The sequence below is a fragment of the Larus michahellis genome, chromosome 13 (genome assembly GCF_964199755.1).
Source record: "Larus michahellis chromosome 13, bLarMic1.1, whole genome shotgun sequence".
Classification (NCBI taxonomy): domain Eukaryota; kingdom Metazoa; phylum Chordata; class Aves; order Charadriiformes; family Laridae; genus Larus; species Larus michahellis.
The window spans coordinates 434,221-453,746 of record NC_133908.1 but is presented as its reverse complement, the minus strand read 5'-3'; the positions used below and the strand labels follow the sequence as shown (position 1 = coordinate 453,746).

At 47.2% G+C, this 19,526-nt stretch overlaps 1 protein-coding gene across 6 annotated transcripts in view; it reads right to left on the bottom strand.

Moving 5' to 3' along the window:
* MORC2 (MORC family CW-type zinc finger 2) overlaps nt 1-19,001 on the bottom strand; it is a 58,951-nt gene extending 39,950 nt beyond the window's left edge. The window contains exons 1-6 of one of the 6 annotated variants that reach the window (XM_074606079.1): nt 18,779-19,001; nt 13,040-13,093; nt 11,498-11,532; nt 9,576-9,644; nt 2,266-2,356; nt 577-685 (exon numbers count right to left, since the gene is read on the bottom strand). In XM_074606079.1, coding sequence (XP_074462180.1) covers nt 577-685; nt 2,266-2,356; nt 9,576-9,644; nt 11,498-11,532; nt 13,040-13,093; nt 18,779-18,846 — 426 coding nt within the window. In that variant the 5' untranslated portion in view covers nt 18,847-19,001. The other 5 variants (XM_074606074.1, XM_074606075.1, XM_074606076.1 and 2 more) reach the window with 5 other exon arrangements.
* Nucleotides 19,002-19,526: the final 525 nt, after the last annotated feature.

Sequence of the window (19,526 nt, the reverse complement as noted above, 5' to 3'; positions counted from 1 at the left end):
CCTGGAAAATACTTGCACTTGAGCACAAAAATACTTCCACGTTTAGAGCGTGGATACAGAACAACAATGCCAGAGTTATCTACTAACATAAATTATCAATAGGTAGAACCACATTGTTTATTAAAAAAAAAACAAAACAGAAAGACATGTCTGGTGTTTATGACCTGTGGGCCACTGCTTCAATCAGACCTTTAATTCTCTACAGAAAATCAAATCAGCGCAACAAATTTAAATACATCTCAGACTCAAATTTTGTGGGAAAAGGAAAATGCACGAAGTCTGGGCACGTCCTGAACTCAGCATATGCAACATTAAGTGACTGAAACAAGTCCTTCAAACTTGCTGTAGTTTAGAGAGACCTCCCAAACAAAATTAAAATCAAAAGGAAAAAAAATAAAAGTCTTTGATGGTTTTGCAGAACCCCCCCAAGTGTACCACCAAGAGAAAAATCATACACTGAGAAAATCCTAAACCGAGCGTAACCAACACTGACACGGCCCCCCCTGCGAGAGCTGGGGAAGCTCAGACGAGAAAGCATTCACCACATTAGCCCATTACAACAAACTACGTGCAAACCTCATCAATGCCTTCTTCCTCGTGGAACGTCCGTGACAAGAGGAGGCACGTCATGGTGTTGTCTTTCTTCGTGAACAGGATAAAATCCTTCCCAATCCGCATGGAACCCCTGGAGACAGATTTCAGGCTGCATGTTACACCCGATGCACAACACTTTGTAGAAAGCAGAGCACATTACTGTTTTCTTCCCATCGTGTTCAATTACGAGATGCCAAAACCAGGTAAGGCAGAAGAAGGGCTTAAACAGCAACTACCGTTTCTCTCTAAATGCCTCATTCCTTTCAAAAGGCATCTCAGTCTGGACATTTCAATGACGTTTCAAAACATTTAATTCTAGTCACAATTAAAAAGTGGAGAAGTACAGGGCAGCTTTCCAGGCTCACACTATGTAAAAAGGTTGAAAAAACGTGTCTTTTTTTTTTTTTCCTCAAATCTAAAGAGGGTGACTAAGGTGAGATGTGACAATAACCTTCAAATATATGAGCAGAAACGTGAGAAAGTGAATGCACACTTCTTTTCGCTGTAGACAGACTGAGGAGCAGCAGACAAGTTTCTGGGAGACAGACAATTTATTTCCTAATGTCTAACTCGGAAAACCCACTGACACTTCAGCTAATGCGACTTAGCAGCGAGTTCCACAAAAGGGGAGAGTCCCATCTCCCTCCCCCCTCTCCTATCCCAATAGTGCCTTCCCCATCTTCTCTTTTACCCTATTACCCAAGTTGTCCAAAAAACTTTAAGGGAGAATAATTAACTCAAGAGAAGGATTAGTGTCCTGTTAGCTCAGCTCTCTCCAGACTGGCTTAATGTGATACCCAAGCTCACCTTTCGCACGTTCAGGTTTCAGTCTGCGTTTCTCAGCGGTAATATAGTATGCCTCTTGCTGGAGGTTAAGAACAGGACAGAAATCTGTCCTGCAAGTGCACAGGCAGAACCTGGGATCTGTCCCGCACTGCAGCTCGATCAACAGCATCCCAAGATCCCTTACATCCCCTTTTTCCTATCCCTCCAGATTATCGAGTCCCGCAGCTCTCCCCGGTAGGATGCACGTAAACAACCACGCCACGTGGAGCAGCATAAAGCGGAAGAGCCTATCACGGTAAGCCACGAAAGCTCTTCAACTTTCCTGAAGACACCAGTTCACCCCAGCAAACGCCTTTGCCTTCCCTAGCAAATCCCCTCCAACCAGTAAGCTGTCCTTACTGCCTCTGTTCCTCTGCTACTTAATCCCACTCCTCCTCATCATTCCCATTCTTCTCCATGCATTTTGTCTAAGAAAAAAAGAAAAGGCTTACGTCCGTCTGACTTGCACCAGACAGCTTTCCTAGCGAGAGGCTGCAGCACTAAGTTGCTCCAATTTTACTATCTACCTGTCACGGGCACGTGAGGGTTTTGTTTCCTGCTCTTTCGTGCTTTTCCCCAGCTCTGATCTGTACACTCTGCATCACGCAAACGTTATGGCAAAACGCTGTCATCAGCTTTGGCAGACTTCTCTGCCACTGAAGAACCACAGCGGACCTTCAGTGAGCTCCTGTCTACCAAACCATGGTATCTTTATTTAGATTTCATTTGCCTTTTTTTTTTTTTGCCCCCCTGGAAAAAAAGATATACACCTCCAAGCACAAAATACATTTACTATCTCAACTCTAACCTCCGTAATCTCAGGAGGCTGGCGTTTGTTATACCTACGATTTCAAGCCATTCCCATACTGCCCAATTTGAGTTGACTCAGGTGATCGCTTGGCTGATTTCCCAAACTGAATAACACTTGCAGCTTCATCTGGAAGAAGAGACAGGGAACAAAAAAAAGCTTATTTTAATATACAGACACACACGTCTTTTAGATAAACTTATTCACCGCTTCAAATAGCGCAGAAACACTATAGCATGGAAGAGGCCAGAAGCCCAAGCCAAAATCTCATTCTGGAGCTCCACCGTACAGCCCTGTAAGATACACATTGCTCGATGGTATTTACGTTATCAAAACCTTTGTACAGGTGCCACTACACTGGCAAAGAGACTTTTAAGTTTCCGACTAGCCCGGTGCCTCATTCGAACCACAAAAAGATGTTTCTTTTTACAAAAAAAGGTCTTACGAGATGATCTGTTGCGTCCACCGTAATTATAAACACACTCATAAACCAAAATACACCCCGGGACACTGCGGCTCTGCTTTCCTGTGCGCACTGCTGACACCACAGACTCCAAACCACTGGCGCTAGAGCGTAAGTCAGTACTGTAAAAAAGGTCTTGAATTTGGGATAAACGTTATTTTTTCTTTGTGGTGTTGAACTGAACACTATGATTAATTAACGCACTAGTAAGACAAAAGCTAATTTCCACAGCAGATCGCTGGGCTACTGACAGCGGGTCAGCTGTGGGTGAAAAGGCGGTGGTAGCAAGCACTGCAGCAATTAACGGAGTATTTCATTAGCACAGGGCAAAGTGAAAGGACGTGATGGCTTTACAGCTGAGAGGGCCTGTCATTTTTAGTTCAAGCCTTTCTATTGTTTGAGGGATAAAGCCTTTTAACATCATCCATAGGACAGAACAATTCCTCTTCCTTCCGCCCAGGGACAGCGATTGTTTCACCGTGCACTATACTGGGAGAAATGAAATGCAATTCCAGAGGCTAGGAACACCAAGTGCCTGGACAGGAATGCTAACAACAATCACAGCCCTCAAATGCATACACAAGCTGCGAGGAAGCGCGGGACATCGCTCGCCCCACCAGCCAGCTCCGCGGGAGCCGAGCGTGCGGACGAGCTGGGTTTAAGCACACAGGAGACTTACCCAGCGCCGCCAGCGCTGACGGCGAGTTTCTGCAGTAAGATGTTTAGTACTAACGCCACCGGTGCAACACGAAGTCACCAAGCTGGGCGACAGAACGCTCTTTTCCATTGAAATGCCATTCGGATTTAAAGCCACAAATTACAAGGCAAAAAGGCAGAACACCTGCGCAAGCACCTCGCTGCCCCAATTCAGTACGTTGATAACAGAGGTCCACAAGTATCTCAAAACCAACTTTTGACTGGATGAGAGCACCCCTTCCTTTTCTTCAGCCTGCTCTAGTATTTTCTAGCCAAAAAGAGAAAACATTAGATTATCTCATATTTGAGATTTGCGTGAGGATATTGATGATGATATTATTGCTATTACTGCGTTAGTTTTAAAGCCTGGTCAGAAAAGACAACGGCTGGGACCCTTTTGCTATACAAAAAGCTGTATCAACAACTATTTTTAAGAAAACTTTGAGAAGCCTAAAAAGGGTGAAGAGTAATTGTCCAAAGCATTTCCTCTCTCAGAAAAGGTGACCATATGGTTTATCACTCAATGCTGGATGTCCAAACCCACCCTGTAAAGACTCTTCTTTCTGGGCAGAGGGACGGAGACGATACAGAGCCGAGGGGAGCACCGGGGACTGCGGGAGCTCCTCTCTGCACCAGGCTTGCTGCCTTTGGGAGAGACTTACTCTCCACCTCCTCCCAAGAATCAAGGTACAAAGGAATTTTTTTTCCCCAGCTTTTTTGAGTTAAGGCTCTGGAGGGAGTTTCACTCAAGGCTATTTTAGTCACACTGTTTTTGTTTTGTCGTGTCTCAGAGTTACTAGACCTAAAAAAAACCCCAAACTCCCTAGCAACAAAAAGGAGAGCGACGTGATCTATGCCAAACAGAGGAGAGAAAAAAAGCACTCCAAAGGAATTTGCTCAAGATGGCAGGCTGATCTTCAGAAGAAAATCCCAAGATCCCAAGAAAAGGCATCAAGGGCAGAGATAAAAGGTTTCCTAATAAGAAACATCAGACCCCTGGGACAAAGAACCGGGCAACAGAGCTGTTTGTCCTCCGGGACAGCAGGAGAGCCTCCTCCCAAAGGACAGGCGGGCTGGTACAGCACACGCGGTGGCTGGCACACAGCGCACCGCAAACGTCCCTGCAGGCAACTGCCCGCCGCCCCGCTCAGGGTCACACGCCACAGCTCCCCGCCACCCTGCTCCAGGTCACAGGGCAGCCACCGAAGTCAGACACGGCTTCACCCTTCGAGGGGAGTCCGCTCGTATTTCCAAGTTCTCCAGTTGAGAATACACTAACGAAGGTCCCGATCTGAGCGCAGGAAGTTATCCTTCGTGCCTTCTCTGTAAATTCACCTGCTGTATTTGCAGGAGGTAGAGTACCTGCAGTGGACTTGACAGCATCCTCAAAAAAATATTCCAGGGCCGAAGTATCTAATTTACTACCTGGTGGAAAAATCAGCCTAAACCAAGACTACTTCCAGTCAAACTTTCCCTGGGACAGCGGAGAAGCTCCAATGTCGTTCATCACGGTAACAAACACAAGGCACCCAGCCACCTGAAGGAAACGGCTGGACACAGCTAGTGATTTGACTGATCAGTCTGATATACGTACCTGCTGAATTTACTTCAAAAAAATCTGTTAACTTGAGAGGAAACGTCAACGTGTTACAAGGTTAAAGTGACATTTTCCCCCTGAGAGAAAAATCAAGCATTCCCCGAGCGTCACTGCCTACACACAAAAGTGCATACACACGCTTTAAAATCAGTGCTAGAATCCCAGTTACATTTAAACATCATTCCTCACCATTGCGAGCCTTGGATAAACAGCATTTTAAAAATATAAGATCTAATAAAGTAACTCAGACATTAGAACTTAATAAGCTGCATCCAGTAAAACAAGAGCTCTTTTGAGCTTCCAGACTTCAAAAATACAGTTTAAAGGAGCAAGAACTGATATAGTTACTTCAGTCTGGGAAAGCAACGGAATGAGTCCTCTTAAGAAGTGCTATGAGCCGAAGGGCAGGTGACTGGGGTAAGGCAGCACAGATTTACCAAAGGCAAGTCCCGCCTGACTGACCTGGTCACCTCCTACAACAAGGCAGGACTCCCCGTCCGTGGGGGGAGAGCTGTGGGTCTTGTTTAGCTGGGCTTCAGCAAAGCGTTGGACACTGTTTCCCACAACCTTCTCCCGGACAACCTGGCAAGACACGGACCGGATGGGTGGTGTGCAAGACGGCTGGGGAACCGGCCCACAGGTCACGCTCAGACGGTGATCGTCGGTGGTTTTTACTCTGGCTGGCAGCCTGTCACAAGTGGGGCCCCCCAGGGACCGATGCTGTGCCCCACACTGTTCAACACCTTCATGAGGGATCCGGATGATGGGATCGAAAGCACCCTCACCAGTTTCCTGACGGTGGTGAGCAAGGAGAGCCACCTTAGAGAGAGACCTGGACAGGCCGGAAGAGCGGGCAAGCAAGAACTGTATGAAGTTCAAGGGAAAGGCAAGGTCCCACAGCAGGGATGAAGTAACCGAAAAGCCCAGCACAGGCTGGGATCTGCGTGGGGAGCAGCCTTGCTGAAAGGGACCTGGGGGTCCTCTTAGACAACAAACTGAAGAGGAGTCAGCAGTGCGCCGCTGCAGCAATGAAGGCAAACGGGATCCTGGGCTGCATCCACAGAGGCATTACTACAGGGACATTCGTCCTGCTCCATGCTCGTCAGGCCGCAACTGGAGTACTGTGTTCAGTTCTGGTCTCCTCAACTCAAGAAAGACACAGACAGACTGGACAGGAGAACACAATCAAAGGGCTGGAGAACCTGCCCTGTGAGAAACGGCTGAAGGAGCTAAGTCTCTTCTTCCTGGAGAGGAGAGGGTTCAGGGGGAATCTCATCACAGTATCCCAGTACTTAAAGAGCGGCTACAGAGAGGATGAAGGCTCTCCCTTCACGAGGAGCCACATGGAAAAGACAAAGGTCAACGGGTACAAGTTGCACTGTGAGAGGTTTCATCTCAATAGGAGAAAGAAATTTTTAGAGTGAGAACAATCAATCACTGGAACAACCTCCTCAGGGATATGGCGGAGTCCCCATCGCTGGAGGTTCTCAAGACACAACAGGACAGGGTGCTAAGCCATCTCATCTAAGCTAAGGTTGGATATTTCCAATCTCGGCTGTTCCCCGAGTCTAAAATGCAAATTAAAGACTTATTTTCTTCAGTCTTTTAAGAATACAATTACAGATCCCTTTCTACATTAGTAGTCACACTTTTTCAACCTACAAGTCGATGCATTGAATCATTCAACCAACATTTTGATTCACTAAATTCATGCAGCACCTTCGGAGTCCAAGCAGCAGGTAAAATTATCAAGCCTAAGTATCCTCAGTAGCGATGCTACTGACAAGATGTGAAATCCCGACCTAAGATATACTGCATGAGATCTATTGTTTGTTTTTCTAACTGACTCCTATTCAGTCCCCTACGGAAAAGCCAGACTTTTGAACTAGTACTAGTACGCTAATATCTCCCTGTGGGACGCAATGCTTTCTTAGAAGAGATCTGTACTGTGGCATCACCGAATCCTCAGATCTTTTGAGAACTTATGACTCTACAGCATAAGACGTTTGCAGCTTGAGTACAAACATATTGTGATCATCCAGAGGGCCAACCCAGCAAGTTCTGAATGGAACCGTGGTAAGAGTCACTTGACAAACACACCTCACTTCAAGAAACGCCGATCGCTTACACCTTTCTCTAATTTCAGTTGAGGAACTGCCATTCGGTTTGACAATCCGGAGCTATCAGACAGAGCACTCAATTTTGGCCCTTTGCCTCACTACACGCTTCTCTGTTTTCACAGTTTGCCAGACCAAGATAGAGGTGTCCAGCACAGAACAAGACCAATGAGCCCGAACAGCGACAGGACAGCGTAACACAGGGAATGTGTTAACGGAACGCTTCACTTGGGCCGTTCTGCTCCTCCCTCTGTGTGAAGCGCCCAGGGATGCCTGGGTTCATTTACTCATTCTCCCAGGCGGTGCCTCATCCAGCCCTCCCCACTGTCCTTTCAGCGTACTCGGGAAGATCACGCGCTAGTGCGGGCTCCAACAGCACTACGGCAAGTCACGCAGTTATTCTTTTTAACGTGTCAGCTTTATGTACAACGGAAATAACCCGTAATTAAAATTATCACGCGGAAAAATAAAACACTCCCAAACTCCATGGTTTCTGTTGAAGGAAGGTCTGTGTGGATGTTGATGCTATTTTCAAAATAAGAAGGGAAAAAATGCCAATAAAGGTTTTCTGCTGACATCTCCTAAAATCAGCTTTCAGATAAGAGATCTTCTGGATGTCTTTAAAACTGGTAAATCCTGCATTATGAGAAATTAAAACTCAGACCCCTACAGCCGGGGACAGAAACAGAGGGAGGTGCACGTAGGGAGCTGGAATAACAGATGCTCCCCAGCCACTTTTGTCCATGTCGACAGGCAAACAGGGCAGCCAGCGGAGTTTCTACCTGGCTGCCCTCAGTCGAGTGACTTTCAAACGCCTACCAAGCTCACTATGACCATCCAGCACTGACGCCATGAAGATGTGATCGGTAGAGCTAGACTCCGCACCAAAACAGTATGTATCAGACTACCGAAAATGAAGAAGGGCTTCTGTACAAGCAGAGTTGCACACCAGTTTTACGTACTGAAAAGCAACGTCCTGGAAAGGGGTAAAGATAACTTCACAGCCTATTTAAAATAAAAAAAAAAAATAGTAATTTCAGATATGGAATGAACCATACTTTGATGGAAGCATCAAGACAGTCAAAGGACATAAAGTATATGGTATTTACTGTATACGATGTATAGCACCATGACATACCACAACAACCCACAGTATCTGCCCATCTCCTTAACAGAGTATCTCAGACTACTAAACTCAGGACAAAATCCTTCAAGATTTAGCAGAAAAATCAGTCAAAAGAAGCAACTTAATACTCAGCCAGTACTTAAATCCCGCTTTGTCACAAAATCAGCAATACAGGAGCAACAACAGCGTAAAAGCTGCTATTTGGACTCTGCGGCATTAGAACAGACATTCGTCACCTTCTGCTCTCGATCCAGAGAGAAACAATGTAGTTTTCAAGACATGCAGAAAATCTTCTCCCCGATCCAAAGGCTTATGAGAACGCCACAGGTTAAGTCTCTGAACTTGTTTTATGGATGAGGCTTAATTGCTTCCTTCAGTTCCACTGGAGACAGAAAAGTACTCTCAGAAGACCTGTTCAGCATCCTTAATTGTATTCCAGAGAATACCCAGAAGATACCTAGAGTTCAAACTAAATTCCTTCATGCAGGTCACAAATCCAAGTATCAAAGATGTTAACATGTTTTTATAAGCATTAATAAATGGAACTGAGCGCTTCATATCACAAGAGGATCTTAAAGTACTAAGGCATAAGAACAAAAATGTTAGTTGATGCCTATTTACCCATCTCCCTTGCCTTCTCCAAAATCTTCCAATTTAGCCCAACTTTTCGGCCCGGCAGAGGGTTCCTCACAGGAGGATTTACTCGCCTTTGAGACACAAAGAAGGTGGTGTGGGTTGACAGTGCCATTCACTGATGCTAAAGCAAAGCAAGAAGGCTTTTCTCCTGCTAGATACATCACAGATTTACATCAGTCCTTACAACAGGGCAGAAGCACATTCGATATATTCTTCCCATACTCCTAGGATTTTATATTGTCAGGTATTGATCTCCATCACAATGCCAATAATGAAACAATGGCAAAATCCTTCCAAAGTTAAGTTTGCAATTTCTGTCACGGCACGCTTTCTCATTAGAGCTGAGATTCACGAACTGCTTGGCAGCCTCTCATGGGGAAGAGACTTACGCCCAACAAAGCTTGTGCTCCTTCCCTTTTCTGGCTACGCTGTTGTCCCTCCAGCCCCAAGGCCAACTTCGGTGTGCTGGAAAGACACAGGCCAGGCTGACTCAACTCTATAATGCAGCAAAACATTTTTCTTTAGGCCAGATTAGCGTTCCGCAACTGAAGAGGTGAATAGTTTGATACATGATACGGTGCAAAAGAGCCAGTGCAGAGCCAGGAACATGGCATGGAATACGCCCCTTTCAACACAACCAAGCTGTTAATTCAGCTTAAGCCATAACATGAAACCTCAGCTTGAAAATGCAAGTGTAACTTCCTGTCACTTACTTGAATCCATTCCCGTTCCATCATCCAAAAAACACAGCATGAATCCACCTCGTAGGTCTTCCCGTCGCTCTACAAGAGAAGAATTATTCACTACTCCCACAAGCAAAAGTTAAAAATTCCATAAAATGGAATCAGCGTTCACAACAAGAGTAACATAACAAACAAGGCTTTCACAACCCAAATATGGCAAAGCTGTAAGAAAGAGCATCAGATTTTTGTTACAGAATGACTAAGAACTTCTCCTGCACTTTAAACTGTATGTAAATATATGCTACAAGAGTACATTGTAAAAGCAAGTTTCTTAAGCGTCGAGCATTAACAGCTGCACACTTTACCCAGCCTCAGCTGAAGGCTGATCTAAGTCCTTGCCCAAGTCATTTGTAATATTTGTGATCATAGAATCATAGATTTATCAGGGTTGGAAGGGACCTTAAAGATCATCTAGTTCCAACCCCCCTGCCCTGGGCAGGGACACCTCCCACCAGCCCAGATTGCTCCAAGCCCCGTCCAACCTGGCCTTGAACCCCTCCAGGGATGGGGCTTCCACCACCTCTCTGGGCAACCTGTTCCAGTGTTTCACCACCCTCACAGTGAGGAGCTTCTTCCTAACGTCCAGTCTGAATCGACCCATCTCTAGTTTTAGTCCATTCCCTCTAGTCCTACCATTACCCAACACCCTAAAAAGCCCCTCACCAGCTTTCTCGTAGGCCCCCTTAAGATACTGGTAGGCCACTAGAAGGTCTCCTCGGAGCCTTCTTTTCTCCAGATATTTGTATTTGTCTTTTTGAAAGACAACAGGCACTGGGGCACAGGATAAAAAGTAGAACCATAGGGTGGAAAAGGCCCTTAAGCTCATTGAGTCCAACCATAAACCTAACACTGTCCACCACGTGTACATCATCCCAAGCACCACACGTACACGTCTCTTACATACATGTAGATGGCAACTCAGCCACTGCCCTGAGCAGCCCGTTCCGGTGCTTGGTAACCCTTTGCCATGGTTCAACCCCAGCTGGCAGCCTGGCACAGCCGGCACAGTTCTCTCCCCTCCCCTCAGAAGCGGAAGAGGGGGGAAAGGAGGGGAAAGGAAAGGGAACAAAAACCTCACGGGCCGAGATAAAGACAGTTTAATAGGACGATCTCAGAAAAGGAAAACAGCAATAATAATGACAGAAGTCACTCTCACCACCCAGTAAAGTGGTGAATTCAGCACCGTCCTGAGCAGCGATCACAATTCCCACCCCCTCAGGCAACCCCCATTTATATACTAAGCATGACATCTATGGCACGGAATATCCCATCGGCCATTCCATTGCTGCGTCTGTGCTCCTTCTCCGCTTCTAGAGGAAGCTGACAAAAGTCCCTGAACACTGTAAATACCAACTAGCAGCAACTGTAACAATACGCATTACTGACGTTGCTTTCACTCCAAACCTGAAACAAGGCAGCCGCTACAAAGAAAATTAACTCCACCCCAGCTGAAACAAGGACACCCTTTCAATGAAGACATTTTTCCTAATATCCATCCTAAACCTCCCCTGGGGCTACTTGAGGCCGTTTCCTCTTGTCCCATCCGCTGTTCCTTGGGAGAAGAGCCCGACCCCCCCTGGCTGCCCCCTCCTTTCAGGGAGCTGCAGAGAGCGAGAAGGTCTCCCCTCGGCCTCCTTTTCTCCAGGCTGAGCACCCCCAGCTCCCTCAGCCGCTCCTCACAGGACTTGTGCTCCAGACCCCTCACCAGCTCCATCGCCCTTCTCTGGACACGCTCCAGCACCTCAAGGTCCCTCCTGGAGTGAGAGGGCCCAAAACTGACCACTGTATCGGGCATAAACACCCTCACTCTTATTCTATCAAGTACAACACGCATTCACAGCCTAAATCCAAGTTAACTACTGGCATGCAAGGAAGCAGCAGGAGCGACTTACCAGTATAAATGTCTATTCTCATGGCATCTGCATCCCTACAAAGCAATAAAAACACAATCAGTATTCAAATCTCAAAGAGAAATGAAGCTAAAATCTGGATACACGCAATAATTTCCAAAATTAACTGGCTGCGCAGATCGAAGGCCACAAAGGCCCCACAGTCAGCACCAACCCACAAGTTAAAAGACACATTGTTTTACTTTTTGCCTAGTTGAACTCAAACTCCAGCACAAAACATTGCTGCCACACAACTAGACCTCTCTACAGCAAGCATCATAGGCTTTTTAACAAAAGTCACATTAGGGGCGGGGGATCCAACAAGCAAACGCTTCTGAGCTCCCTCCTGTATTCAACAAGCAATCCCTACATTTTTTCTGGCAAGCTGCCTACAAAAAGCTCAGTAACTCCACATAAAACCCCAGCCAAACACATTCGAGGCTGCCATACGAAACTGCGTCCTTACCGGATCATTTAAGTAAAGCCCTTCGTACACCGTGCATCCTCCGCGGTACTTGAAAAAGCACCATACAGAGCACTACGTCCTTTTCTCAAAACCAATTTTTATTTTTCCCCCCCCATGTAGACCATCACAAACCCTTGGTTTGCTGATCAGAAGTGCGCAGCTGCAGTGCTGTAACAAAACCCCACTTCCCAGATGCCTAAGTCGCTTTGTCTTGTCTTTGTGTCTCCAGCCAAATCCAGGTACCTCCTCCCCAGGCAGCCAACCTCTCTTTTGCCAGAGGAGGAATCAAGAAGTTGAAGAGAAAGCCACCCACCAATCCCAAAGATGCCACATTTAACTACGTTGTAGCAAAAGCGACAGCAGCAACAGCGTGCACGCACAGGGCTGGTTCCCCGCACAGAATCTTCTCTCGCTGTGAACCGCGCAGGGCAACAACTCACGCTTCATAGAAAACGATCTCAAAACATTTCCATAATGCCACATCAGAGTACTCTGTGAAGCTCCAGCGGTTAAGCACGCAAGGTTTGAGACACAGCTACAGCCCGGACTCCTGACTGCAGACACGAGCAGTGTGGCCCAAAACCTGCAATTTCCAAATACCAAGTGTCTCAAGTGTCACAACTGCTCTAACTGTTCTTGCTTCAGCATCCCACTCCTGATTTCATATTCATCCTATCACCATGCTTGATACTAAGAGTCAAGGATTATCTAAGTATCTTAAGAGTCCCAGGCTCCGCTAATTATTATTTTACCAATTTATTTAAAGAAAAAAGCAGACTTATTTTTTCTTTAAATCTATCTTGTGTCTTCTAACCATTTCCCTTCCAATATGAGTTGTTCTATGATTCGCTCAAAATTACCTTTTCAGGAATAATATCTTTTTCCTTTTTTTTTTTTTCCCCAAGGGGGCGGATGTGGCAGCATAAGACAACCAAGGAAAATATTAATACTAAACTACAGCAAAGTCTTCCAGTTTGTATTTTTTGTAAAGTCTACTAGAAGTGAAAATCGCTCAAGATCAACAAATAGACAATCTTAACCGCATTTACCTGGGGCATTACGCAGTCTCAGGGACATACCTGGCATTATCTACAAGTTCAGCAAGGGCACCGAACAAGAATTCATGGGTAGTTCTGCAACGAAACACAGAATCAGCAGGGTTACACTGACACTTAAAAAGAGAGACCTTTAAATAAACCACGATCTCAACCACATTTCAAACATATCCAATTGTATGTCTACAATACTAACATCTGCCGCCAGCAGCAGACTAGAAATGAGCGTTTTACTGTCTACCAGAGGCAGACTCACAGCGAACAGGCCACTCCGTGGAGTCTGACTCAACAAACCGCGGCTCACTACCGTCTAAAAAAACAACGCATGGCCAACAGACACAACAGAGAAAATCGTTGAGCTAATGAACCAGCCTATGAACCAGTCAACAACTCATATAAATCTTCAATTATTCACCACACTGACAGGTCTCTTCGTGGCAACCAAACATTGTGTAGATGCCAAACACAGACAGGCGAGGATTACGCATAAGGGCCATCTTCCCTTTGCAGAAGTTATTTCTGACAGGAAGAAGCTTCCAGATCTTGGCGGATTTCCAATAGCTGCAAATGCTCCTAATCCAGAGAAAGACAGTCTTCTGCCACCATTGTTCCACACCACCTTCCAAACTCAGCCCTAAGATCATCTAGCCGGGTGCCACTTCAGCACGATTTCAACAGCCATCTTTAGTTTCCAGCCTCTTCACTGCCACCTTTTATAAACAGCACCCGTTTGAAAGCCATTAGTTATGTGCCTCACCCTTGAAAGAAGATACATGGTGAGAAAACCTTGAAGAGATAATGAAATCATTACAATACATTGTCTGCCAACATTAATATGTCCACTGAACGCCTAGTGTGGTGACCTATCTTCAACATCTAACAATTATTTCAAACGTAGATGAGCCACATGGACCCCGATATTAGCAGCAGCGGGGAGACCGGGAGAAACAGTTGCTGGAATTTGTTGCTCCTCTAGGATGCTTGATGAAGAGACTGAGTCCTCAGGAACTGTTTTTATGAATATGTTTCAGTTTGTATGAAGCGTCTTCACACATACAACCTGCTTTCACTACTACATGAAAAGGCCAACAGGTGACCAAACAGTGATACTTCTTCATATTTTCAGCTTTCGAAGAACAGATATATAGATACTTCTCACACATAAAATATATAGCGCTCCATAATGCTAATAATCACAAAACTAACTTTCATATCCGTCTTCAATGCCAAGGCAAACCCATCAACGCAGCTCCAGTCAGAGGTAAAACACATCCGCTTTCAAAGTTATCACTAGAACCATGAGAAAGGAGATTTCCATTCTTGAGGAGAGAGAAAGGAATGGTGTTTTGGAGACTATCTTCCCAACCAGGAAAATTCCACAAACGCACCTGGTGTTCTTTCTTTGAGCAGGATTTCCTGGGCACAGATTTCAAGCCCTCCCTCGAGTTTACGAGCCCCTATTCAGCTCCACAAATCAACATCCCAGAAGTTTATTTAGGAAGTAACCAATGTCAGGAAAAAAGCATAAGCAAATGGATGCTTTAGCACTACTAACTATACTTCATTAGCAGCTTTCATTCTACAATTTAAAGAATGCTTCAAACTAAGGAAAAGATGCAAATAAGATACAAAGAGGGATTTCCAAAGAAAGATAACAGAACAAAACAGCTGAAAACGTAGCTGCAGGTGATAAGAACAGAGGCAAGAGAAAACACGATTTCCACATAGACTCAACTTGAACATCTACCAAAACTGGAACCTCTTGTGCTGACACAGGCAAAATGAAACCTTGCTAGAAAGCAAGTGAAATCCACTCCAGCTATTTATCACTAAGAAAAATTTATATACACTACAAATACCTTCTATTCAGTATATTAAACTCAACACTTGCACTCATCTTGTCAATGTCTGATTAAAGTCACATGAAGTGCTTTGGCCTGATTCAATCAGTTTTAACAGAAACCATGCTCTTGCCTTACAGCCAAAAGTACCTGAAATACTTAATTAACATCCACCATTATCAACCAGCGACAATTTTCCTCCACCTCCCAAAAAAACCTTGGGATTATTTTACTTGCAACAGAAGTTTAAAAAACATGAGGCAAGCTGTTGGCAAAATGGAGTCTATCAGAGCTTGCCCATAACGTGGCAACACTTGAGCATGAGCCAGATGGGCATCATCAGAGGCAACGGTAACCTCCATTAGTCAGAGAATCGAAATACAACTGATGAAATGACACATGAAAAGGGGGGGAAGCATTATCAAAATCCGTAGTCTCAGTGACAACTCATCTTGGCAGAAGCAGACTGGCTTGGACCTTTCTACAGCTTCCAACTTTCATTCAAGACAGCTCCACACAGGACTACAGCCTTGACAAGGCACAAAACAGGGAAGTCCAATGCTGCCAATTTATTGAAATTTGGGTTACAAAAGGTCAAGTTAGATGACTCTGTAGGACGTGACCAATTCCAAACATGTCTACAAACAACCATGTGGAGTCACGTCCCAAGGGAAGAAAAAATTATTTTGTAAGCAGTTCTTAGAGGATCACCCCTGTTTGAACTCGGCTGGACTCCTGATCCTGCATAGTCAGACAAGGACCTAACTACTAGTGAAAGACATAAGAGTTCATTTTTGTTCTGAGGGAGGCCACATCTGGGAAAATCTTTAAGTTTGGAATCCTTGTCAAGAACACGAGTTCCTCTCAATACTGCACTCCATTTCAGGCAAGAACAGAAAACACACACAAGAAGAAACAGGAGAGCTTGCATGGTGGGGAGATGTGGGTCTGTTATTGCTAGTATCCCTCCAGTCCAGTATTCAGTCATCTTAACGTGTTTCTATTCGAGCAACCTTCTTCCACTACAGCTGTATTCAACAGGACGTTTCTAGTCACAGAAAAAAACCTCAAGTTCAATCATAAGCTAAATCCTACCTACTGTTAGAGGACAATTTCAGCTGTTCAAATTTTAACACACTCTTTCAATTTTGCATTACAAGTATTCAAAATATGCAAAAACACGTTGGTTGGGCTCAGGTGTGGTTTTGTGATCATCTCAATGAATGCTTTTGGAAGTATCTTAAAGTAGCACCATTTAAGGAAAAACAACATGAAGGCAAGCAGGTGGCTCTGGGAAGACATAAAAACAACGCACAGGTAATTTTTACGTGCTCATGCGCAGTGATTTTCATTCTAGGATCTAAAAGAACTTTCACATAAAATCACAGAATGGTTTGGGTTGGAAGGGACCTTTAGAGGCCATCCAGTCCAACCCCCCTGCCATGAGCAGGGACGTCTTCAACTAGATCAGGTTGCTCAGAGCCCTGTCCCCCCTGACCTGGAATGCTTCCAGGGACGAGGCATCGACCACCTCTCTGGGCAGCCTGGGACAGTGTTCCACCACCCTCATCGTAACAAAATTCTTCCTTATATGTAGCCTGAATCTACCCTCTTTTCATTTAAAACCCTTACCCTCATCCTATCACTACCGGCCTTACCATGAAGTCTGTCCCCACTCACCCACTCAACTCTTCATCGAGAAAGCACTTGGAAAAGCACAGTGGTATTTTTATTAAAAAAAGATGGTAACCAAAGTGATTCAGGTACACGCTGTGAAAATTGCCATCAGGCATGGAAGCATTAAGAAGCTATTGAAAATATCTGCTGCAAGTCCTCAAGTTCAGGGACCAGATAAACTGGCTTCTGCAAAGCACTTCAGACCGAGTACTCTGCGCTAGACATACTAAAACTGTTCCTAAAGAAAGCCTTAAAAAAGGAGGGAAAAATAAGTTTCCTTCTGCACCTCAACAGCTAGACGGATAACTTGAATGCAATTTAAAAAAAAACCTTCTCCCTCCATGACTATGAGAACATCTTTAGCACCAAAATGAAATTTGTCTGAGATGGTATGGTTTTCCTCAGCAAGAGGGAATAGTCTGAAAGACAGGAGTCTCCATTATCAAAAGCCCTATGCTGTTATTGCTGTGGTCTGCGGGGGGGGGGGGTGGGGTGGGCGGGGAGGGGTCCTCATTTTTTTCTTGGGGTAGCAGGGGGTTGATTATTTGTTGTAAGTTGCTTTGTGGTCTTTTGTTTGTTTTTTTTTTTTTTCCTTGCTTTTAAAAACGACTTCCACTGTTTCCATTCCCATTCTTAGGGAAATGCTTGGCTTATGCACCGATCCCCATAATCTCAAAAGGCTCTTCGCTCATGACGGACCAAAATACCTGGCTTTGGCCTATTCATACACATTAGCTTCCAGCTCCTCCTAACAATTTCATGATGCAGTTATGCATTGCAGACATGTAGCAGACTGGAAGTAGACCGGCAGCATTTGCAGAACAGAAACTACAGTGGCAATGTGAAGTAGCTTTAACACTTAATACTTCAGGGCAGCACCGACATTATCTTCTTATGGAGACAGAGAGAGTTCTGGTGTTCTGCAGGCAAACACAAACTGCTGACGGAGCTCTACCATACAGTCTTCTAAGCTGTAAAAAGGTTTGTTTTCTGCAGCTGGACATAAGAATTTCACAAATCAGAGAGAGCACCAGGAATGTGAGTCAGTATTCTCCATCACCTTCAGGCACCAGGCTGTTCACTCTACATACAACTGCTACCAGCCAAGCCACAGAACGCAGACCCAAGTATGACACCAGGCTGTTACTAGGTTTCTTCTCCTGTGCAAAACCCATTACTTTCTTGATCTTGAAAAGAAGTGGATCATAACACTCTTGGCATACATAAGTGAGATTCGTCTTAGTTGCTCTTGCAGATGTACTTTGTGTTACCAGCAAAAGCAGTCAGAGCTACTTTGAAATCAAGTCACCTGTATTTCTGTGCATAAGTAGTTTTTAGACTGCTGCAGTTTCCAATCCTTCACTCTCAAGTTCGCCTTCACACACGGAAAAGGGTGATGAGATAAGCCTGCACTTCATTTCTTCTTCTATCGATGGTAAGAGTCAGCTCTTCCACAAAATACTGGAAGACAATCTCATGGCAGTGACCAGCTGATGAAAATGAAGAAGTGACAAGCGTGGTTCACACTGTTCTTCCAGGGCAGCTCGTCCAGAACAACCTCTTTCATTAAATTCTTCCGTACGTGGCACTACAAGGCTTATAGGCAGTAGTCAGGTCACAGATGGGTGCTTAACCCCGTTAAGCACCGTTTCCTGGCGGCCCTTCCCATTTTCTAGACAAGCATTCAAAAGTAACCTATTTTAAAGAACTTCGGCTCTTCTCAGGAGATCTTATTTCGGGCGATTCATCAGTGACGTGCAAAAGCCACAGCAGCTCCAAAATGCTGATCAGAAGAAGAATGTCATATACCTGCTTCAAATTTACCTGCACAAAACGCCCAGGCGCAGGCGGGCCGCGGTGCTGTGGAGGGACGGCAGCCGCCGCGGCCAGCGCAGGCGCTTCCCCGGAGAGGCGCGGCCGCGGGGGCACGGCTGACCTAGGGGCTACCCCGCCCCGGTGAGTCCCCCCGGAGGCCAGTCCCCTCCGCGCACCGTTACTCCCCGCGGGCCGCAGGCCCGCCCACAGCACAACAGCCCTGCCCGGGCCTGTCCGCCCGCCGCCGCCGGGGCCGCTCCACGAGATGCGGGCCGGCGGCGCCGAGGGGGCTCGGCCGGGCGCGCCCATACTCACCTGCCGCGCCGGCGCCGCGACCTGGGCGGGGCACACGGAGGGGGGGGCCGCGGCACCGCCCCGCCGCAGCCCTGCCCGGCGGCCGCGGCCCGTCGCGGCGCGGCCCGGTACTCACGAGTTGGTGTGCAGGTACTCGAAGGTGAGCTGGGCCCGGTTCAGGCTGCTGTAATTGGCCAAGGCCATGGCGGTGGCGACGACGGCGGCGCCCGGGACGGGGCCGGGCCGGGCCGCGCTCCGCGTGCGCCGGCAGCCCCGCGCGCCTCGAGGCCTCCCCACCCGCCACCCACCGCCGGCGGTCACCGCCGCCAGGAGGCCAGCGCCCCGCGCGAGGCCCCCGCCGGGCGCACGCCGCGGTCACCGGCTGCCGCTGCCGGTCGTGCCGCTCGCCCACCGGCCCCGCTTTGTCTCCGCCGCGGATGCGATCGCGCCCCCCCGCAGCCCGCGGCCGCCCCCGCCCGGGGGGGCGGGGCCGAAGCGCTCGCCGCCCATTGGGCGGGCCGCGGCACGTGACCGGAGAGCCATGGCGCGGGCCGCTGCGGCTTCCCGGCGGCCGCGTGACGGGCGCGCTGGGCCGGCGAGAGGCGGGTGGGAGCGGGAGGCCACCGCGCGCGCAGACGGCGCACCGGGCGCACCGCCGCGCGCGGGGGCCCCGCGGCCGCCCGCGAGACTCGGCCCCGACCCCGCCCCTTTCCCGGCGGCCGCGCGCCTCAGCGCCGCGGGAGCGGCGGCGCGGCCTCCTCGGGGGGGGGCGGGAGGGAGGGGAGGGGAGGGACGGGGGGAGCGGGTACGTCCTCCGGTAGCGGGAGCAGCGCCCAGCCCGCGCCTCCTGAGGAAACCCCGCCAGAACGGTGGGGCCCGACCAC